The following is a 24,832-nucleotide window of genomic DNA, read 5'->3' as shown; positions in this document are numbered from 1 at the left end:
TGGAGCAGCTCCATGCTGCATAACAGGGCATTTTTACACGTCGAAAAAGTAACAAGGAAGCTCAGCAAACAGCATCAGCTCAAAGTTAGCAGTCATGGCGCCCTGTAGTCACGTGAGTGCCTTTTGACCAATCATTGAAGAGATCGCTTGAAACCAAGTTGACCATACTCTATACATGACTGACTAGTTGAGTGATTCTCAAACTGTGCTACGTCACTTACACCACTAGTCGATCTGCCACTAGTGGTACGCGGGCTCCATCTAATGGTACGCCAAAGAATCACTTAGAGTGGGTTCTTTTGTATATTTCAACACAGTGTTAAGGTTCAAACTGTGTGTAATGTTCCAGTGAACACAATTGTTAAATATGCTTGTTAAATCAAACCTGCCTTGTCTTTAAGGAATATTTAGGCCTACGATGCTACTGTATTTTAATGTTGGTCATTATGGTTTAACTTGGAAAGCCATGTTTTTTCTGAGGTGGTAAAAAAAAAAAGTTTGGGAACCACAGACCTAGTTTGTTCTTCGGGGGAGCATTACATATTCTGCTCCATACAACAGTTGAATAGAAACAGGAGTTCAGAACATTCGGAGGACGAGTCACATCCAATACAAACTAATGAATACTTTAATCATGTATTTCCAATAGAAGATTAAAAAAAAGGAAAACAGGAAGCACAGGGCTTGACCTCCAAAATAAAACACTCAGCTGACTAACTTGTCCATCTGTCCCCCCAGCTGACAAAGGTGGCGAAGACTCTGAGAAAAGCAAGTTGTCTTCATCTAAAGACGAGGACAGCCAGTAAAAAATAAACGCTATACTGCCATGAGGAAGTCATTGTTGCTAGGGCAACCACATTTGCATTTCCAGCTCCTCCCTGAGCTCATTTTTATACTCAGAGCTGACACAGGGTCAGTTCAGAGAAGGGGTGAGGGGTCATTAGCGGAGACCTTAACACCCCTCCAGGATTCCAGGATCATGATTGGATTTCGCCATGTATAATTCCCCAGAACTGTAACACGATGTCCTTCCCAGAAGCTGCGTTTCATACAAATGGCCTGAAGAAGGCAGCACTGTTTGTCTAATATTGTATTCACTGTATGGGAACACTGTGCACTGAATCCAGCTATAAATAATTATTGTTGCTAATGTGCATCATCTGTATAGTTTTAATTTATTCCTATCACTTCTGCATTTTTGTGAATACTGCGCCTGATTTTATATGATAAATGCAGTGCATCTATTAACACACTGCCATTTAGAAAAATAAAACAAATGTGCATTTGATACAAAAGCATGAGTATAATCTCAGATGAATTGAATTTATGTTTACAAGAGCCAAGAATTAATTCCAGCATTGATGTACAATTTACAAACTTTTTATATGTTTTTTTGTAGTTTGGATGAGAAAATAAATTTGACAGGATGACTAAACACATTTGATTGGCTTTGGGTGTTCATTCAAAAATAAACATGTATTGCTTTTTTTTATTTACTATTTTAGAACACTTTTTATTCAGTTCTCTATATCTTTATTTCTCAAACGCTCAAATGATGGTGTTCTGTTTTGAAGTACAGTCACATTTTATTGAATATACAAGCCAATATCATTTACAGATATGAGTAAAGATTTTCCTTTTATCTCAGACGTACACGTTTCAAACTGTATAGTAGGTGACTGTGAAGCAATATATAGCCCCTTTTGTGACTGAAAACATGATTCTAAGCGGTGTTGAACTTATTTATGGAAGCTAAACTTGTACAGTGTGATACAAAGACAAAAGGTTAAAGACCAACATGATAAAATATTTCACATGGATGACTGTTCCCCATATAATGGATTTATTCATACTTTTGGTTGAAACTAAAGATAGTTTTGTTCCAAATAAAATAGCACAAAAAAGAGTGGGTATTATTATAATACAGTTTATGATATGCGAATAAACTACAAGTCTCAGCTATACTGGAGTGTATGTTGTTACATTTCTTTGTTGGCACACTTCTCCAATGTCAGTGTGTTTTTTGTAATTCCTAAATATATTTCATGTGTACAATGAAAGATTAATTTCCATGAGGGATAAAAAACCCATGTACGTCTTTATGGAGCTCAGTCTTCACGTACCCGCGGGCAACCTCCTTGAATGTTTTGCCGTCCAGAACCAAGATGAAGTTCAACTGGTCGGGATTGTTGTTGATCACAGATGTTAACACCACGCCTGCAAACATGACAAACAAGATATATAAAAATGTCAGAAATCCTGTCATAAACTTTACAAAGCATGTGTATTGTGTGTACTGGTATTCATTTAATTGTGGTTTGTAGCACCTAAAGTATATGTATTATGTGAACATGAACTAATGTGTATGTGTCCGGATTGTGCAAAGTTCTGAATTTGGATTTTAAATTTTAAATTAATTGTAGGAATTGAACTAATTGGAATTACAGGAAATGGAATTAAATGCATTACAATTCACAGAAATTCCCTAAAGCTAAGCAAAAGAAAGAATTTGTAATGTTTAACATAGGTTTTAGCTTCAATGCTAAAACATATTTAAAAACAGTAAAATTAATCAACAAATTCCCCTGGTTTTAAAGTATGTTTCCAACCTTGTTCCTAATTTAAAAGTAACAATATCCATAACTTAGTTTTAAACTTCCAAAATGGTTAAACTGATAACATGCTAACACTTAAATTGTTAGCAAGATAAAGCAAAGTAACAATATTCATGACTTTTAGTTTTATACTTACAAAATTGGGTTAAATGTTAACATCCTAACTAGGGATGATACTCGAAACCGGTTTTCCCGGTTGTTTGATAAGAAAAGAACCGAGTCCTCGGACTCGAAACCCTTTTTGAGAACCGGTACCCGTTATCGAGACCACTATAGTAAAGGAAAAGAGTTGATTCTTTATTCGAATCCCGTCCCGACCAGAAATGCTCCGTGGGACATCACAAGAATTGACGTCACGTAGCTCAGTCATTAGGCGCAGATAGCGAAAGCAGGAAAACAATGGACGGGAAAAAGCGCTCCAAGGTGTAATAAAGTTCAAAACAAAAGCTATAATCCATCGAATAACTTTACTGAGAGATTTTAGCAGGGTAAAACACATGACGAACACTTTTACGACCAACCGGAAACATAGCAACCAGGCTAGCAACGCACCTCCTTTACGGCAGCTGTCGCAACGTTCTTAAAACAACCGCAGCACATACATATATATATATATACAACATATCTCCCTTTTTTAACTTTTGTTTTTCTTTCCTTGTAAACAAAACAAAATCACACTGTAGATGTGTTGTCGGTCTAATTATAAATAATGCAGACGAGGCGTGTTGGCTGAGTTCTTGACGTTTACTTTCACAGCGTGGCAACATGCAACATTTTTCGGGGCTACCGCGCATGCTCGTAACTCCCGTTGCATGCTGGGTAGTGTAGTTGTTATATTCTCTAGCTCATAACATTTTTCCCACTATAAAGAAATAATGTTAACTCAATAAAGTGTATTTCTTTTTTAGCTTTAACTCTTCATTTTTAGCATTGTAACCACATTTGCAAAGAACTTTTCTCTTCATAGAATTTTCTTTCAATAAAGAAATAAAGTGCAAAAATGTCAAAGCATCATAACAAACAGTTAAGTCAAATAGCAGCAGAAGTGCACTTTTTGGAGAGCTGTATTATTTTCAGTTTTGTGCCCAAGGGACTGATTTTATTTAACACTATATTATTATTTATACACCTATAGTGATCACAGAGACAGGTTGTTTTTGTGTTACTGTATATATTTGTTTCTCTGAAAAATCCCACTTAATATACTTTGGGTAACAACAGTCAATATTTATTTTTTTTATTTTATTTTTTTAGGTGGGTAACAGTCAATATTTATTTATTTATTAGATTTTATTTTTTTATTATATAATAAAAGTGAGCTTTTGTTAAACCAAATATTGTGGGTTTTTTTCCATATACAACAACCTATCTGGACTCAATAAGAGAATCGATAAGGAATCGGTTCGATAAGAGGATTCGATAATAGGCTCGAACTTGATAATTCCTTATCAAACATCATCCCTAATCCTAACACTTAGTGTGCTAACATTTACCATGCTAACAAAATACCACCAATGAACTAGACTGACCATATGTCCTCTTTTCCCCGGACATGTCCTCATTTGCGGGGCTGTCCGGGCGGAGTTTCTTAAATGCCTCAAATGTCCGGCATTTTGATTCAGGGTTGCGTGTATTTTCAATGTACGTCCAGGGTTAAGAAGGGGTTAAAAACAAAACAAATTGTGAAAATGTGCGCACGCAGCAGCATTTGTGAGGGAGGGGCAGAGACAGAGAGAGCGAGAGAGCGAGGGAGTGGATTGATTGACATACTTGCCAACCCTCCCGATTTACCCGGGAGACTCCCAAATTTCAGTGCCAACCATTCTCCCGAATTCTCCCGATTTCCACCCAGACAACAATATTGGGGGCGTGCCTTAAAGGCACTACCTTTGAGTGCCAGCCCAGTCACATAATATCTACGGTTTTTCATACACACAAGTGAATGCAATCATACTTGGTCAACAGCCATACAGGCCACACTGAGGGTGGCCGTATAAACAACTTTAACACTTTTACAAATATGCGCCACACTGTGAACCCACAATTTGGATGAGGTCCGAGATATACTGAGGTGCCAGTCCATTTAAAGCTTTAAAAACAAACAGCAAGGTTTTAAAATCAATTCTAAGATGAACAGAGAGCCAGTGCAAACTCTCAAGAATTGGGGTTATATGCTGACGTTTCCTGGCCCCTGTTAAATGTCGTGCTGCCGCGTTCTGGACTAACTGCAACCGGGAGAGAGCTTTTTGGCTAATGCCAGCATAAAGTGCATTGCAGTAGTCCATGCGACTTGAAATAAAAGCATGCACGACTTGTTCAAAAAGGTTAAAAGATAAAAACGGTTTTACCTTTACTAAAAGACAAAGATGATAAAAACACAATTTTAAAACGCCATTGATTTGTTTGTCAAGTTTAAAATCGCTGTCTATAGTGACGCCAAGGCTGGTGACTTTGGGACGCACATAATTTTGCAATGGTCCCAAGTCAGTGAGGGCCGGACCAAAAACCGAAATTTCAGTTTTTCCCTCATTCATTATTTAAAAATTCTGGGCTAACCAAGCCTTGACGTCGCATAGACAGTTGAGAAGGGGTGTCAGGGGGCCGTGGACTTTTGAAATTGGCATATCAATTTGGCAGTCATCTGCATAAAAGTGATAGAACACTCCATGTTTCTTAAAGCTAAGATGAAAAGGGGAGCTTTAAATTTGAATAATGAACAATGTTGATGGATTAAAGTAATTTTAATTGATAAAATGTAGCTGTGCATTATTTGAGTTTATCAATGGATAGATACCTTTGTAACGGTTGTTAAAAAAAAAAAGAAGTAAAATGTCAATATTTTGGAAACACTGACATCAAGTAGGGAATGGAAGTTGCATGCCCAAACGAATCGTGCAGCTCAGTAAGTCTGATAGTGACAATATCCATGACTTAGTTTTATACCAAAACTGGCTAGAATGTGAGCATGTTAAAACTTAGCGTGCTAACACCTAGCATGCTAACAAGATAGTGCCAAGTAACAATATCTATGACTTAGTTATATGCCAAAATTGGCTAAAATATGAGCATGTTAAACATATGCATGCGAACAAGATAAAAGTAACAATATCCTTGACTTAGTTTTATATGAAAATTAGCTAAAATGCTAGCATGTTAAAACTAAACAATAATAAGCATGCTAATAATACTTAGCATGCTAGTAATAAAGTACTATATAACAATATCCATGACTTAGTTTTACACCATAATTGGCTAAAATGATAGCATGTTAAAACTTAGCACGATAATACCATTTAACATGTTAACGTGATAGTGCCAAGCAAGAATATCGATGACATGAATTTGTACCAGAATTGGCTAAAATAATAGCATGCTAACAAGATAGGGTCAACTTTGCCAAGTAACAGTTTTAATGACTTTTAGTTTTATACCTACAAATGTTAGCGGTTTTGTAGAAGATGCTTTTATTCTTAATTGTCAATGGAACATATTTGCTAAAATGAATATCATTTGTTCAAGAGGTAGATAGCAATAGAATGTTTTTGAAATAAGTGTAATAGGTATGTATCTAATATACTGTACATTACTCTAAAGCATTATTCTTAAAAAAAACTAAATCATCATTTGGTATTTCAGTTCTACTTCCTTCAGTTTGAATTAGAATTGCAAATCTGCTTCCTGTTTGCATTCTCAATTCACGTTTTAAGGGGAACTACACTTTTTTTTAACATCTTGCCTATCATTCGCAATCATTGACAATCAAAGATATCCAAATGTATTTTTTTTTAATGCATTCTAACTCTAACTCTAATGGGAGGTCCTCTATACCGCCCATAAAACCCAATAAATAACCATCCAATAACTAACAACAATACTCCATTTACATTTCATGATTTAAATATAAGTGACATTGTTGTTATAAGCGCTAAGACAAACTATTTATAACGGCGCCGTGATCATGAGCAAGTTTGTCAACGTTGACATGGTTGACTGATGAGCTGCTTCCTCGTTTCCATGCTCGTCAAACTTTATTCTAGATCATAAAGCATGCCTCTCACCTGGATAGTAGAAGGACAAGGATGTATTCCGACAAGTTGGTACACTTGACAGCCAAAAAAAGACCCAATAGACGCTTGGTTCCACCCCCCTTTTCTTCGCGAGTATTCAGTCATTCTTTATCTAAACGTGAATATATGAACATCCTAGCAGTCGGCATCCTAATGACAGCAAACATAGTACAGTAAGTAATGCTTTATTATGTTGGTTGGCCCTCAAAGTCTGCAGCGAGCAGAAATCAGTAATCAGAAAAAACAGGAGAACGTTGTGATGCATGTTTTAAATTAAATTAATGCGCTGCGTATGCTTAAAATTTTCAAAAGAGATTATACATGTGCCTATTATTACATTACATATATACTTACATCATGTATATAAAACCTTAATAGAGGTGTTTGGATGTTTTTAAGGGCTTTACATTGACATTAATAGAGTGGCTCCCATAGGCTCAATTGTAAGCAGATTTTTGATGACATTTATTTACTATGGATGGATGGAATGAAATTGTAAAGTGGGAGACATTCTAAATTCTGCACACTAGAACACTTACCGTCATCCTCTGTCTCGCCATTCGGTCTTGGGACAAACAACGGCTCAGACGGCCAGCAGTTGTCTTCGCTCCAGGTCAACATTTGCTTGGTTTCTACGTCAAACTTGCCAATCTACAGAAAAAGGTGACATTAAAACACTTAAAATGCATGCTTTGACTATTGTGTGTTGTTCCCCCAATGGTTTGTTAGCTATATTGAAAGAAAACTAGTGATGATATTTCTATAGCAAAGTTTTGACTCACGACCGCGAGTTAAAGGGGAACTGCACTTTTTTTTAAATTGCATCTATCATGCACAATCCTCATACTTGCTGTATTTAACAATTTACAATGTATGAAAAAAAGGAAGACATGTGTTCTTGTCTTACATAGGGGTCATGAATGATAGGCAAAATACCTTTTAAAGAGAACATCGTATGTTGTCACCTATGTCCTAGTTACAGGCCGCGTACTGTATACTGATAAGAGCTGTTCAATACATTTAGTTTTGTGCTGAAAATACTCAAAGTCAAACATAACAGGTTTCGTCAAAATTATCGATCTACGACCAATAAGGCTGAGCGATATGGACTAAAAAGTATATCTCTATATATGTTTACTTAAACTTGATATTCTATATGTATCTCGATATTGGCCTGTCCTTAATGTTTTGCCTTAATCTCAACCAATCGTGACTCATCATTGTAAACAACCAACCAATCATTAATGTTCTTATACGTGCAAACACGTCTTGGAAAGAGGAAGGGGAGGGGTTTAGTAGCCCATGGAGTGTTGAGAGGAAGTGGGATGCAGGGGAGAACAAGGAACACAACAAATAAGCAGTGTTTGGTCATTTTAACGTGAAATAAATTATATCGATATTTTCTTAATTCATATCTTGTTTAAAAATATATCGATACATCTTACAAACTCGATATATTGCCCAGCCCTAATGACCAATGATGTCATTTTTCATTTGTCAGTCCAATACAATGACTTAATCATTTAAAAAAAAAAAAATGAAGATACTAACATTTACAATGTTAACAATACGAGAAATGTGTAGACAGTAGGGGTGTAACGATTGATCGATATATCAATAAATCGATTTATATTCTTAAATATAAAGGTATATCGACCTGTGCTCGGCAAGTTTGCCTTCCGGAAGATAGGTATTGATCCAAGATCGTTTACGAATGTACACATGGCCCAGCCACACTGACTGGCCTCCGTTACATATGCGGGATACTTTAGGTAACCATTCCCTTCACATTAGAAATAAACTTTTTTGTAATTTGAAAGACTACATAAAAAGATCGAATTTAACTAAAAAATCCAATGTAGGCAGTTTGAAGATAGCCAAAATGACTCAAGGACTAAAAAACAAAAAGTAGCATTTCACTTAAAGGGGTCCTATTATGCAAAACCGACTTTTCTTACTTGATGGTACTTGCTGTTGTGTATTTGGGATCTGCATAAGTCCCGAAAATTTGAAATCAAACCGTGGAGGCATTGCGTAGATATTCATTAAAAAAAAAATACTTCCTCTAAACAAGCCGTTTAGAATTTGTACTGTCCTGGGACGTTTTTTCGGATTATCCATATATGGTATAAACTTACCCAAAGAGCTTTGCGCGAGTTTGACATTGTAGTCCACGCTCAATAAGCAACTTCTTTGTCTCTATTCTTTTGTTGTGGGGCAGACTGGCTCATATTTGCACATGCATCCTCCACTGTTGCCATTTGTAATACAAAGTAGTGTATAATTCAAACTTATTCTGTCAGTAGACTCCATATGGAAGCGCTAAAAACTACAACACGGCTGATGGGGAGAAGAGGCAGTCAAAGTGGAGGCACGTAAAGAAGGATGCCCACAAAAGGGCGCATCATGAAGAGATGGTCAGAAAACGGCTTGTGAAACACTCTATGGAAAATTTTGACCAAAGAACCACAATTTCATGTTATGTAGACCACAAGGAAGTGTTTTAATCGTAGAAAAAATCATAATATGACCCTTTTAAGACCTGCAAGTTACAATTTTGTGTTTATGATTTTTTTTAATGTCAACATGCAATTCAGATTTTTTGTCAAATCCAACCCAGCGTCTTCTGCATATGGTTACAGCCCAGATATTGCATTTACTTCTGTAAATAAAAGGCTCTGTGTGTGACGTCATGCTTTGTGTGCATTTACGTCACTAAACTGACGCATTAGACATACCTGGTACATAAAAGTATTTTTTTTCTAATACCAACATAAAAACACGGGATTAAAAAAAATCCTGCCCAAAAATTTGAATGTGAACGTAGGCTTTTTCATTTGAAAGAGGTAACATTAATAAAATTAATACATTATGATGTTAGATTTACAGTGTGAGTCGATAACCTGCCAATACTTTAATAAACTGTTCACGCGTACTACCAAACAAAAACATAGCCACATGGATTTGCGCACATAAATTGTTAATATTGCAATTAAATCTAGGAGTGCATAAGCAACCATGGTAATTGCACAGTGGATTATGATTATGTGCAGTATTTCAAACAAGGGAGTACACCTCTCACATTGCAGCCATTTTATATTTTAAGGGGACAATACTATTGAAACTAAGTAAAATGACAACACACATCCATGATAGATTCTCTGTTTTCAGAATGTCACAATACAATGTTAGAATTCTCTCAGTGAACCACAGCTCCTAGGTACTGGCAGCATTCATGCATTCCCAGAAGACAATCTTTTTTCACTGTGTTGCCAATGTGCAAACTTACTTGAGACTAGAGGATACCCATTGTACTGTAATGGGGTATATTCACTTTTGCGAGATACTATAACAGTATGAGTTATCAATTCAGATCTGCTTAGACAAACACTAGGAACTTAAAATAAAGGATGTTGGGGCTTTTGAGCGGGAAGAATAAATATCATCCTGTTGACAGAACCAAGATGCGTCCTTGTGCGCGTTTCCCTTTCTTTGACGTCAAAGCTGTGATCTGGGCATACGGTTAGAATGAGGGGAAGCTGTTTAAAGTATAGCTTCTTTACTACCGGAGCCTAATGGGCTTCCTTTTTCCCATTGTTTGTGTTGGCAGTATGTGCTGCTTTGCCAAATGAAGAGCACCCGTGGGTATAGCAGGCAAGGTTAATGGAAGGTTTGGAATGACTTCTAGAGTTGCGCTGCTTTAACAGCTTCCACCCTGTGGAATTCTAACATATGCAAAATGGCAACACAATGTTTCTGTGAAGAATGCATGCCCTCACATGTGTCTTTTTCAAAAGCCCCAGGAGAGTCAAAGAAAGGCAAACATGCTGCAAAGTAAGGGCAAAACCACAAACGTACCTCTTTAGCTAGCGCAGATTTCTCCACACAGTTGCCGTAAACAAAGCGGTGGCTCTTGCCATTCAGGTCGTAGTTAATTCGAGGCAGTTCCAACCCTGATGGAGAAAAATGCGACGTGGATGAACAATGATAAGAAAAAGAATGGTATCAAACGGAGACCACTTGATCCAGATGACAGGCCGATATTTACAGTTTAGTCCCAGTGTTTACAATCCTTATAGATTGTATAAACGTGAAAGATTCCCTTCAAAAGGGATGCACCCTCAGTAGGGATACTTTGACACTATTTCCACATTCACCCATTCACACACACATTCACACACTGATGGCGGGAGCTGCCATGCAAGGCCCTAATCATGACCCATCAGGAGCAAGGGTGAAGTGTCTTGCTCAAGGACACAACAGACGTGACCTCACAAGGAATATTGATATTCTTAATGATACAATATTCATCGGTAATCCTAGCGGTATTACATGTAATGGTGTAAATACAGATGTGGAAAAAATGCATCTTCTATTACCATTTTTACTATATGTACACCACCAATATCATGTAACATATCACAGCAGGGAAGTCTTAACACCTCCTTTTTTTAATCTTAAACAAGTCAGCCATGTGTGCAGTGCAAGGTGCAATGCAGTTGTTATGTCATCATCTTGTAAAGACCACATAGATCCATCACTGTGTTTCTGTTCATTACAACTACACTCAGTTGGAACTAATATTTATGTATGGCATTCAGACATTTTACGTCATATATCATATCAAGTATATCATATAAATCAATACAATCAACTAGCAAGTTAGGTGGGTGTGCATTTTGTAACAAAAGGAATTATTTGTGTTTATGTTGCACACGGACGTATTTGAGTATTGGACCGAAGGCCATATTGAGTGTTGCCAGCTACCGATGTGTGTCTGTGAAGTGTGTACTATATAAATAAGAGTAATGCTCCATCGTCCAGTTTGCAGAGTCAAGACACAGAACAAACTGAAAAAACAATTAAGCAAGGTGTGTTTTGATGCCACGCAAACGCGGCGCGATGGAGTGACATCAGACGGCAACGACAGCGGATGCTATTTGCTTCAGAGCAACTTTGTGGATTATAAATTACTTCATTTTTTAAAGTTTTTTATGGATAAATATTGGCCTGGGGATTACTGCATCACTGAAGCGTGGTAAAGCGTGTGACTTCAAACTGACACTAACTGTTATTAGCATGCGTGACTTGGAGGGACTTTTGAGGGTGAAATGTTGTTGTTACAAACTTTTGTGTTTTCCTTATTTGTGATTATTCCAAGCTGATTTGTGTATGTGTAGCAGTGAATGTGACAGCGTGTCATAATTACGAAGGCCAGCTGGATAAAAAAAATACAGATAGCCGTATAATTTGTCCAGAATCTTAACGGTCCTTTTGGACCAACCTAATTAACGCTCAGGGAGACACAATTACACTTCCATATTCCTTGTTACACACATGCAGAAGTTGCATAAATTAAAAGAGGTTGTGTGTCTTTCCCCAACACCGGCTCAAATTTAAGAGCGAGCTGCAACAAACTCCTCGGAGTATTTTAAAAGACGATTCTAAAATACTAATCTAACATTATCACTGGAGGACTAGAGGAAAAGGAATAGGCAAGCTTGCTACACACACACCAAACAGGACAACACAAGAAGCTAACCGCTAAACCAGACCTGGGCATTCAGCGGCCCGCGTGAAGCCAATCATAAATTACAAAATACATTTTAAAAAGTGTCTATGTCAAGTGTGCAATACAACGGTGCTGCTTTTGTTTTGAAAAGCGTTATTTGTATTACTTCCGTGTGGACGTATGCTCCTGCGCGATTGTGAGTGAATGTGAACAGCGGCAATCACAAATTACAAAATAAATTTTAAAAAACATCGATGTCGTGCGTGCAATACAACTGTGCTGCTTTTATTTGTTATTAAGTGTTATTTATGGGCGTATGTCCGTGTGTAACCTGTGAGTGAAGGTGCGCAGCGACAAGTGATGCCCAGTTACGACCGAGATGTCAGCTCACGCTAAAAAAAGAAAAGTTGATGACGAATGCCGTGTTTTCAACAAGATATGGACTGCCAAGTATTTCTTTACAGAGATGAAAGGTAAAGCCGTGTGCTTAATTTGTGGTACACAGGTTGCTGTGTTTAAAGAATATAATTTGAATCGCCACTACACGACGAAGCACGAGGAAAAATACCGGAATCTGTCTGATGAAGCGCGCGCAAGGGAGGCTGATGCGTTGATGGTAAAACTGCAAACCCAACAAGGACTTTTTGCCAAATTTCACACCCCCAGTTATGCAGCCGTCAGGACAAGTTTAGTCATTTCTCACAAAATCGCCAGAAAAAGTAAGGCGTTTTCTGACGGAGAGTTTACTAAGGAGTGCTTATTGGACTCTGTTGCGCTGAAATGCCCGGAGAAGAGGGGCGCATTTGAGAACGTGTCACTCTACCGACGCACTGTAACGAGGCGGGTTGAGACCATCGCTGGAAACTTGGAGCTTCAGCTGAAGAACAGAACGGCCGACTTTGACTGTTTTTCGCTGGCTTTGGATGAGAGCTACGATGTACGTGACACCGCCCAGTTGCTCATCTTCTTACGTGGGATAACTGCAGACTTTCAAATCACGGAGTAGCTGGCAGCGAAGGAGTCAATTAAATAGACAACCACAGGTAATGACTTGTTCACATAGGTAAATGCGTGTTTAGACATGTTAGGACTGAAATGGGACAAGCTGGCAGGTGTGACAACAGATGGTTGTCCAAATCTGACGGGGAAAAATGTTGGACTTTTAAAGAGGATGCAGGATAAAGTGACAGAAATTGACATTTTTGCATTGTATTATACATCAGGAAGTGTTGTGTAAGACAGTGTTAAAAATAAAACCATCAAAAGCAATCTGCTTTTGTATAAAGTTAAGTTAGGTTAAATGAAATTATTATTATTATTATTATTATTTATCTCACGGTATGTCAAAAATAATTTGAGCAAAATTTAATTGAAATACTGTCGGTGTGGCCCTCCAGCAGTGCTTGGGTTGCTCATGCGGCCCCCGGTAAAAATTAAACTCCCACCCCTGCGCTAAACGTTCATTGTAAAGTAGGGGTGACCGATCCAGATGTTGTTGATACTACCGAAACCTATTATAGCATTAGTATATGAATAATACTAATGTGATTAGATTGATCTTTATCTTGTTTTTACTCTCACAAAATCATGTTTTGGTTGTTTTTGTTATTGTTTACAAACTCAGGGAGTAAGTCTCTGGATACAGGAAGGCTTTGAGGGTAAAAACCAAATGATTTAAATGGGAGCAAATTGTAGTTTTGCTTTTCTTTAGTTATTGTGTACTAGCCACTTTATTTTGTTTAAAAACATGTATGCAACATTCAATACCACAAATGTATTACAGTGTCTAATTTACAACAATACCGGTACTAATACATTCAAAATTGAATACGCTTTTTAAAAATGTTTTATTGTGTTTACTATTGTTACTTGCAATAAAAAATGTTACTTCTATAAATCCATTTTTAAAGTATCGGCTCAGGCTAAAAAAATCTGAGGCCAAAAAATCGGATCAGAATCGTAGGCTAAAAATGTTGATCAGGACATCAATTTAAATAGAGCTGTCAAAATTAAATCTGATTAACCCATCATCATTATTAACCTGATTAAGGACATTAACTAAATTAACCCATGTGACTGAAAATCCATGAAATAACTCAGGCAACATATGGAGGTCAGGCAGTTTGTGTAAATAATGTTGTTGTCGTGCATGTGCAAATGTACAGAAGCAAACAAGTCAATATAGCTCTTTATGGAAAATGTTATTATAAAAAAACATGACAGAACTGCTGACCGACATACAGTTAAATTAAAGTTAAAGTACCCATGATTGTCACACACACACTAGGTGCGGCATTTGACCCATCACCCTTGATCACCCCCTGGGAGGTGAGGGGAGCAGTGAGCAGCAGCTGTGGCCGCGCCCGGAAATCATTTTAGGTGATTTAACCCCCAATTTCAACCGTTGATGCTGAGTGCCAAATTTGTGCACACTCTTAACCGAAGCAATTTCATCTTAATGTAGCACATTACAAAAAGATTAACAGGTCCATATTAATGTGGTTAGTGTTTGTTTAGGCTTTTTAAATTAACATGAACATATTAAAGGTGTTTAAAAAACAAAGTGCATATATACACACACACATATATATATATATATATATATATATATATATATATATATATATATATATATATATATATATATATATATATATATATATATATATATATATATATATATATATACACACACATTTACACACTCACACACACACACAGACACACACATATATATATACATTCTGTTCTCGCTTGACTCTCTTTAATCATGCAAAATAAAATACTATTAAGATAGACTAACAATGAATGATATTTAATCGGTACATTCCTCCATTGCCACATGGTGCTTCAAATATTGCACCACATCGCAGATTTTTAAGGATTTTATTTTCTATAAAGCATATTTTCCAATTCTTTGGTCCTAAAATAAGCATGAAAAAGGCTAAATAAATAAAAAATAGAAATAATACATTAATACTGGCCACTAGATGAGACCAAACCAATCAGAGCGCAAGGTTCAGTATTGTGGCCACTGATTGGCTCAGCCTCAGGTAGCATTACTATATTGGATTAAAAGAATGTAAAGGTTACTGAAGTGTGTTATTTCGTGTCTAGAGGACTCTCACAATGAGATTTCCGGAAAAACATATTTAGATAGTCATAAACAGGTTTTTATGCTTTATCCATGAAAATATTTAACTTTTAATTAACGATTCCTAATATGCGGGAATTTATTTATCGCGGTCATGTCCGGAACCAATGTCTGTATTCATTTAAATGAAAAAATGATCTTCTTTTGACAGCACTATTATAAGGTCGTACCTTCACAGAGCACCTCTGCCTCGCACACCAGTTTGCCTTCCTTCTCTTTCACCGCGCTGGCTGTGGTGCATTTTACCTTCACCATATTCTGTCCTATTGCGGCTCCCTGCACAAGACAAGCCGTTTTAAGACAAAAGCCCAATTCGGATGTTATTTGGTTGATATGGCCACCGACTCACCTTGTCTGAGTGCACGGGAATGGCAAATCTCTTATAGCTCGGTTTGGAGTAGCTTTCGTCGCGATTTCCACGGTTTTCTTTCAGCTTGCTCATGTAAAACATTTCATAAAGGCTGTGGTCCTTGTAGGCTATGACGTCAAAAATCACATGACCCTCGACCTCGAAGGCGTTCACATGATGGTAGACAACCATGGCGCCTGTGTAGTACTTGGTCTCTACCGCTTTGCCCGTTTTTCTGTCTATTAAGTGGATCAGCGTCTGTTGAAAAGAATGAAGCAGATTTGTGAGATGTGAAAGATGATTTTGTGGCGCTCGAATTAACTTACATTTTCTTCCGGGCAGAATTTCAAACAGCTGGCCCAGTTGACGCCCCTCATATAGGCGGTGGCCATCTTGACGATATCCAGCTTGAAAGGCTGCTCGATGAAAATGAAGTAGTTGTCCGTCATGCCGAAGCTGTGGTAGTAGCTGGGAGTCAGGAGGGTGCGGCAGGGCACGGAGCAGATCACCTGCACGTTCTTCAGTGCCACAGCCTTCTTGTCTTTGTCTAGGTGGGGCAGGGGAGGAAAGGTGAGTGAAACTTCCTCATTGACGGTCAAAGATTTTTGGGTAAGCCGATACGCATACAACAGATCAAAACAAAAAATTCTCACCTTCAATTGTGCTCATTTACATATTTACGCAAAAAAATAGGCATTATGGTGCAATCAAAAGTAATTATGTTTCTTAATTGTAGAGAGGTTATTACCCTGACTTGAAAACTACAACTTTGTCACTTCCGATACGATACCGATATTGAAGTATTGGCCGATACTGATATTTATCCGATACGATATCAGCACGAATCATACATACTTTTATTATTTCGTAGTGTTGCTTGATCAAGTGAAATTACACAAGCAGAGAACAATGGTAGGGATGAATGAGGAGTGTCCACAATAATTAAGTGAAAGCCACAATAATTAAGTGAAAGGGGAACTGCACTTTTTATTTTTATTTTGCCTAACATCCACAATCCTTGTTTTTATTTTTTTTTAAGCATTCTAAATGGTAAATTTACGTTTCATATACACGCTGTAAGTACCGGTATATATGTGATGTAGTAACTGGCACATTCAAAACATGTAATTTTTATGTTTTGCTCATTTTAAGCATATGGCGGCGAATTGATTTCCTACACCCATCACGTTTGCCTTTTCCTTTAACAATTAGTACTAATTACGGTATTTTTCGGATTATAAACCGCAGTTTTTTTCATAGTTTGGCCGTGGGTGCGACATATACTCCGGAGCGACTTATGTGTGAAATTATTAACACATTACCGTAAAATATCAAATATTATTTATCTCATTCGCATAAGAGACGAAGCAAATGGCAGCAATCGTCATACACACGTCAACCAATAAGAATTTGGCGGGGGAGGGTCATGGCAGAAGTGCATTGTGGGTCATGGGATGCTAACTGCTATATGCTATATGCTACTGCCGTAGCTATTAAAATGCATCACATCAACATTGGCGGTAACTTATAGAAACTGAGAAGGACTGAACAAAAATGGCACCGAAAAGGAAATCATATACTGCAGATTACAAGCTGGACGTAGTGAAATATGCAGCAGAAAACGGCGATCGAGCAGCAGAAAGAAAAGACGCTAGCGGCGCATACCAGGAGCGACAACGAGGAAGAAGATTTCATCGGATTTAGCGATCGGGAGTGACAGATTGTTTGGTAAACGTATAGCATGTTCTATATGTTATAGTTATTTGAATGTCTCTTACCATAATATGTTACGTTAACATACCAGGCACGTTCTCAGCCTGTTGTTCACTATTCTTTTTTATTTTAAATTGCCTTTCAAATGTCTATTCTTGGTGTTGGATTTTATCAAATAAATTTCCCCCAAAAATGCGACTTATACTCAAGTGCGACGTATATATGTTTTTTTCCTTCTTTATTATGCATTTTCGGCCAGTGCGACGTATACTCCGGAGCGATTTATAATCCAAAAAATACGGTATAGCAGTCTTCATGGGAGACTAGAAACAAAATTAAACAATCACTTACTGCACAATATCTGTCCTCACTGGAATGACGACTGATGGGATGTTTATATATTCCCATTTAGATAAAGAATTACTCATAATCTTCGCGAAGGGTTAACAAAAAAAGTGGGTGTAAACGAGCGTCTTTTCTGTCTTTCTCACCATTTCCCGGTCTGAGTTGGCTGTCAACGTTTACCAACTTCTCGGTTTATGGCCACATCTTTCTACTATTCAGGTGAGAGGCATTTTTTTTTTTTTTTTTTTTAAAGTGCAGTTCCGCTTTAAGCTCATGACGCAAAAAGTTCAATGATGCAGACATATTTTACCGGATACTTTCTAATACGTTTTTGCCTTGGAGACTTTATCTGTAATTGATATGCTACTATAATTGTTTAATTCATTGTTCAATTAAGGACACTTGTTACATATGTCTAACTTTTATGCTATTGTGTGCTTAGCTGTTGTGTAGCTTCTAGCTCATAGTAGTCTATATATAACCTACCATGTTTAACTTTTGTAAAGGACTTTTATAAAATATAAGAAAAGACCAATTTTACGGTCATTAAGATGTCCAGTTTGCACACACGCTGCAGGACTGCTTGTATTAGTGATTTTAGATGCAAGCAGATACTATAATCCAGTACAGTACATACTTATTTGCTGATATGGGAAAACAGTTACAATCAAATTATATGCATTAATGGGTTTCACTATATAAAAGCGCTTTGAGTCACTAGAGAAAAGCGCTATATAAATATATATTCACTTCACTTTACAACACTTCAGCCATGACTTGACAGCCTTGACTGCTCGGCACGTGTTGATGGCAATTTAAATGCAGACAAGGACAAAATAGAGCAGATAGCTTGGTTCGTTTACCTTTCTGGGAAGCGGCAGGGACTTTGAACAGTATGTATTTAGTCTTGCCCTTCTCAGCTATAGAAGTGCCCATGTTGTAGGTGTTGCCCTCCTTGTCATAATGTGGGTGGGATGATGCCAAGTTGGCAGGGAGGAACTTTAAGTAGTCCACCTGAATGGAAGAATCTGATAAATACGATTTTTTGTTTTGTTTTTCTAAATAGATGAACCCTCCTGTACCTTGTCCAATGTCTCCAGGGTCACAGGGTCAATTTTCCGAATGTAGTTGGTTTCCGAGGTGGCAAAATAATCCTGGCCGTATTTGATGAAATTGCTGGCGCCGTTGTCTGTGAAGTCGGGCACTGTGTGGTTGAGGAAGGTGATTGCTCTGGGAAGATAAATTATGCATTTTTAGCAATTATACACAACAACTTGGAGAGTCAAATTGATAATGCAGCAAAGAAAGAAAAAAAATACACCCCAGCATCAAAAACAAAATTAGAAAGTACTGTTTTCATACTTGCATTTATGTAAAATAAACTATTATTTACCTCACATTAGATAACACTAACTAGAGTACAATATTTAGTGCTGTCCGACATGTTATTAAAATGATTAATGCAGGATATCAATTGCATGCAATATAATGTTCCAAATACCACAGTGAATTCAAATAAAATGTTTCATATTAGCATAAGCCAGGGGTTCTCAACCCTTTTGACCTTGGGGCCCAACTTTTCCATTACAGAGAGGCACTTAATTATATCCAACTTACTTACAGTTTACAACCTTTAAAACTATATGAATATCATAACAAGTAGGGCTGGACAATTAATCGATTTTCAATTTCGATTATGGCTTATCACATGATGACAATATAATAATTTAAAAAAAGATTAATGCGCCGCGCAATGTGCATGCAAATTCCGGAGCTTGTAACGGTGAAACAGATAAAAAGCCAAAGAGTGAAAAAAGAGATTGTCTTCTAAAAGTTTGGGATGTCACCATGATTGCAACTTTTTATTTGACAATGCTAGTATGCCTAATCAATAATCACTAAACTCAACAAAAAGAGTAAGGCATATGATTGGTCAAGAAAACGGAATCCGCTGATGAACGCAACTAATATCAGGGAAATTGACAAATGTGAGTGAAATGTTGTCATTGTAAGGCGAAGAAACATTTGTTTGGGAAAAGAATGTGTCCGGTAACGCTCATTTATCCGACACACTCAACCGCCCCGTCTTGAACTAAACAATGTCGAGACGGTCACTTGAAACAGCGACTAAACTACGAAGCTAAAACTTGCGAGAACAATCCATACACTTACAACACATCTTATCAGCTTGTAATGTTGTGAACGACATCATCGATGTAACAAAGTACAAACAGTGGTTGCAACTCTTTTATTTTTTAACAGCCTTAATTGAGTCGCCTCTTTACTCGTCCAGCTGAGAACAATAGCACAGCACACTTTCCCCCTTCACAATAATAGCACGGTGCGCCACATCCAATCTGATTGCGCTAACAAAATAAAGGTTTAAAAATAGTAACTTGCGAAAGCATAATGTACTTAAAGCACTTATTGATATATTTACAAAATTATTATGCTCTGACGTAAAATACTGGTCTTCTCCAAAGATGTATAGCTGGGTTGCATATGACTTCATATCCGTTGTTCTTCTTCGCGGTTGAATTCACATGATGGTCAAGCAGCTTGAGCATTGCATTAAAACAGGTGTCACTCTCACCTGTGTAAAGTTTGAGCAGAAAATGCCGTATTGCTGTTTTCTTCTTGTGTGTTCCAATCGTTCACATAGAGAGATAGGAAAAAGCTTTCTTCGAGTCCCGAAAGAAGTGGTTCATAAAGATAATAAAGTCAGGGGAAAACGAAAGTGTGTGGAAGAAAATGGCTCTTAAAACTAGCACTTTCATCATCTTGTGGAATATAATCGGACGATTCTGGTGTCTGCAGCGATCACTTTGTAAAATGTTTGTTTGAACATTTGATTTGTTTGAGAAACTTTCTGTGATGCAATCGAGTTTATTCTCTACTATATTAGTAGTGTTATAGAGCAGAACTAAACATAAGAACAGGACAAGAGATTGCATTAGTTTGTGTTGTTTTGTGGTTGCTATGCCTAAATATAACTACGAAGACCTGCTTGTGCAAATAAACTAACATCATGTTAAGTCCTAGTGATATTGATTTTTGGTCCAATCCACCGTATTTTATTTCTCGATTTTCATAACAAAAACTAAAAGCTTAAGTTGTTGTTGTGCAGGTAAGCCAAGTGCTTTATTCAACACATATGACCACATTATAGCGTCTTTGGTGATATTTGTTAGCATCAAGAAAATATCCTTAATAATATTAATAAACTAGATGAATACATCTCTCATAGGCACAACAGCATATACTGAATCTTGATATCGCCAGCAAACATTGCTGAACAACAGGGACATCTATAGCTAAATGATGAGACAAAATATGAACTTCACAGTATACAAATTGAGACATGAATTGTAGATGAGACTAATATTTGTAGCAGGAAATAAACTGCAAACAAACGTATCCTTTTTCTCATTAGCGTCACTATCACAGCCGCACGGCACTCGTTATGTCAATCAAATAGGTTACTTAGCGATGCACGATTAAGTCCAACTTTGTCTTTCACGAATTACTGTTTAATTTGTGCATCCCTCAGATGTAAAGACAAGATGTACCTCCAATCGTTTCTTCTCTAAATACCTTGAGTGTCAAATGAAGCGAGGTAGCAGTAACCTCTTGGTGATGATAAATGGTTTAAACCTTTTTTAAAAAATGTTTTTCCCAAGTGTAAAAATCCACTCCATCAAATCCATCAAAAATGTAAAATATTATTGTCATGATCTCTTTTATATTTGCCTTTAAACCTTTCAAAAGAAGCCTAAATCTGCACTGATCCAGGTAAATAAGCAGTAGTCAAATTGGGCTTAAACCATCGCCTGAAACCCAGGAGTGCGTCTCGGTCATGTGATTGCAACCCAACTTTTTGCACCAATGAATGTGAGGATTTTATTTTACACAAAAAGCACACATAATCTATAGTGGCAAAATAAGTGTAAAAGGTAAAAAAAAAACAGAATTAAACACAGACAAAACAGAAGAAAAAAAAGTTTTCATATTGCGATTTTTATTTAAATGTATTGTTATTGCTATTATTTTACTTGCTGTGGTTTATTCATTACTAATTTATATCCAGTTGTTTTTGTTTTTTTACTTTAAACTATACTTAACGTTTTGGTGATACAACAAATACCCATGTTAGCAAATTAATGAATAATTGTGTAATTAATCGTGATTACAATATCAATCAAAACAATCTTGATTATTATTTTTGCCATAATCATCCAGCCCTAAAACCACGTGTTAATCACAAAGACTATTTATTTAATGCTTAGGCTTAGGTGAGGCGGAGTAGAAAAATGAGGACAAATCAAATGTACTGCAAGAGAAGGGACTCATAAATAACTGACCAAAAAAATAAATGGACATACAATTATGTTGTGCTAAGGGCCCAACATTGGGCTCTATAGTTAAAAAACACCAAAATAAGATGTGCATCATGAATAAAATAACATTTTCTTTCATTGACACTCACTTGACAATGAAGTTTTTGCTTGGGTCCGGATAGGCCATTGTTCCCATTTCCGACACAACAATTCTTTTAGACTCCATGTTGGATTTGTAGGTATCACTCCTCAGGAACCTGCTTCTGTGTGTCACTTCACCTGCAACAACAACAAACATTAAACTGCTCAAAATGTATAACTTTATAAATTTTTTGTACTCGGCTCTTGCGTCAAAGATTAAGCATTTGTGTAACAGTACCGAAAGTAACCGGCTGGAGATTTTAAGCACAGAATTAGCAAAAACATTTATGCTAATTGCATGTTGAGACTATGCACTTAACAGTCAAGTCAACAAGAAATGTATTTTACAAAAAAAAAACAATTTCGGTCACAGCTGAGATTTTATCATAATTAAAATATTAAGGAAACGAAAGACAAATTTATGAATTAACTTACTTTTGACTTTCCCATATGGCCTACAGAGGATCTGAATGGCAACTTCCTGTGGACCATGTGACTTGTGTACTATTCCACATTTTTCAGAAGGGGTCAAGTGTAACACGCCGAAAGTGTGTATTCTTAAGAGTTAAGATAAGAATTGACAGCAGTATTTATTTTAAAAAAATTATAATAAACTTTTCTGAACAATTTAAATGATTATGTGTAATGGTAAAGTCTAGCAAGCAAGAACAGGTATTTTAAGGTGGATTAAAGTCACCTGACAAATTGCATTTATTAAATATGCTTAGTTAATTTATTAATATTTTATGGTGGATTTGAAAATTTTATTTGTTAGACTAATGTGTTAGTAATTGAATCAAAGTGACAAACCTTCCTTGAAGGAGAAGCTGTGCATGATAGACATGCCGTCAAACCAATGGTCATAGCTGGTGTCCCCCACTGAGAAGATCCCGGGGCCGTTGCGCAGTAGTGTGCCTTGCAACCAGGAGGGCATGTTCCCTAGGAGAGGAAGATATAACAAGACAAAAAACATCAATGCAATGTCTTCGAGAATACAATGTAGTGAAAAAATTAAAATTAAATACCTTTCACTTCAGCCTTTAAAGGCTCTGGTCGCTCTGTTGCATTTTTGGAAAAATCCATGTTGTTGTGGTTCTCCTGTTGTGCTGCCTGACTACACAGAAGGACGTGCAAACTGCTACTTTTAAAGCACTCTGCTCAGGGGGAGGGACAAGAGAAGGAAATAGATGGGTTATCTAATCTGAAAAAATAAATACATAATCTGTGCATATCTCAGAATGTGTTTAAACAAGTTACATGATCACACACTACATGGTCATATTTAAATGCAAAACTGACCTCAATGTGGGGGACTGGTTTTAATTTAAATATTCACATTTCAAAGTAAGTTCTTTTACGGCAAAATTGACTTTACACCCTCCTTATCAAACAAGGGCGGAATGTTTTTCACCAGGATATCCATCAGGTCACACTGTACATGGCACAGTCACCCAAATCAACCATACTGATGAGGCATTAGCGGGAGATTTAGCCCCCCCCCCCCCGCCCCCAATTTTTTTCCCCCCCTGTAAGCGCAAACGACATAATAGCATTCTTCGGCAATGGAAGAGTCTGTTGACAAGAATGGCCAGTATTTAGAAACACTGAAGGCTGAAGATAGCACATTTAATATACAGTGCATCCAGAAAGTATTCACAGCGCTTTACCTTGTCCACATTGTGTTGTTACAACCTGATTCTATAATGGAATACATTATTTTTTGTCCTTAAAATTCTACTGACAATACTCCATAATGATAATGTGAAAAGGTTTATTATTTTGCAAATTTACTAAATCTAAAAAAAAATCACATGTACATGTATTCACAGCCTTTGCTCATTTCTTTGTTGATGCACCTTTGGCAGCAATTACAGCCTCAAGTCTTTTTGAATAAGATGCCACAAGCTTGGCACACCTATCTTTGAGCAGTGTCACCCATTCCTCTTTGCCTATTCCTCTGTACAGCACCTCTCAAGCGCCATCAGATTGGATGGGAAGTGTTGGTTTTCACCCAGGATGTCTCTATACATTGCTGCATTCATCTTAGTCTAGTCAGGGAGGTGACCAAGAACCTGATGGTCACTCTGTAAGAGCTACAACATTCCTCTGTGGAGAGAGGAGAACCTTCCAGAAAGACAACTCTCCCTGCAGCAATCCACCATGCAGGCCTGTATGGTAGAGTTGCCAGACAGAAGACATTGCTGAGTAAAAAGTTTGCCAAAACTCTTAGAGAAACACAATTGTCTGGTCTGATGAGACAAAGATTGAACTCCTTGGCGTGAATGCCAGGCATCATGTTTGGAGGAAACCATGGGCACAGCTCATCACCAGGTCAATACCATCCATACAGTGAAGCATGGTGTGGGTATGTTTTTCAGCTGCCGGAACTGGGAGACTAGTCTGGATAGAGGGAAAGATGAATGCAGCAATGTACAGACACATTTTGGATGAAACCAACCCTTCCCATCCAACCTGATGGAGCTTGAGAGGTGCTGCTAAGAGGAATGGGCAAAATTGCTCAAAGATAGGTGTGTCAAGCTTGTGGCATTGTATTCAAAAAGACTTGAGGCTGTAATTGCTGCCAATTGAGCAAAGGCTG

At 37.2% G+C, this 24,832-nt stretch overlaps 1 protein-coding gene across 1 annotated transcript; it reads right to left on the bottom strand.

Moving 5' to 3' along the window:
- Positions 1–1,000: 1,000 nt before the first annotated feature.
- On the bottom strand, positions 1,001–23,581 carry bco1 (beta-carotene oxygenase 1). The gene is made up of 11 exons (XM_062021140.1): positions 23,259–23,581; positions 23,044–23,172; positions 22,242–22,371; positions 18,838–18,985; positions 18,619–18,769; positions 16,024–16,244; positions 15,698–15,955; positions 15,519–15,624; positions 10,541–10,635; positions 7,222–7,333; positions 1,001–2,217 (listed from the first exon to the last, which is right to left on the bottom strand). The coding sequence occupies exons 1-11, from the start codon at positions 23,314–23,316 to the stop codon at positions 2,063–2,065; spliced, it is 1,563 nt and encodes a 520-aa protein (XP_061877124.1). The 5' UTR covers positions 23,317–23,581; the 3' UTR covers positions 1,001–2,062.
- Positions 23,582–24,832: the final 1,251 nt, after the last annotated feature.

This window comes from Entelurus aequoreus, linkage group LG15 (assembly GCF_033978785.1).
Source record: "Entelurus aequoreus isolate RoL-2023_Sb linkage group LG15, RoL_Eaeq_v1.1, whole genome shotgun sequence".
Taxonomy (NCBI): domain Eukaryota; kingdom Metazoa; phylum Chordata; class Actinopteri; order Syngnathiformes; family Syngnathidae; genus Entelurus; species Entelurus aequoreus.
The sequence above is the reverse complement of the archived record's forward strand: the minus strand, read 5'-3'. Positions and strand labels throughout refer to the sequence as shown.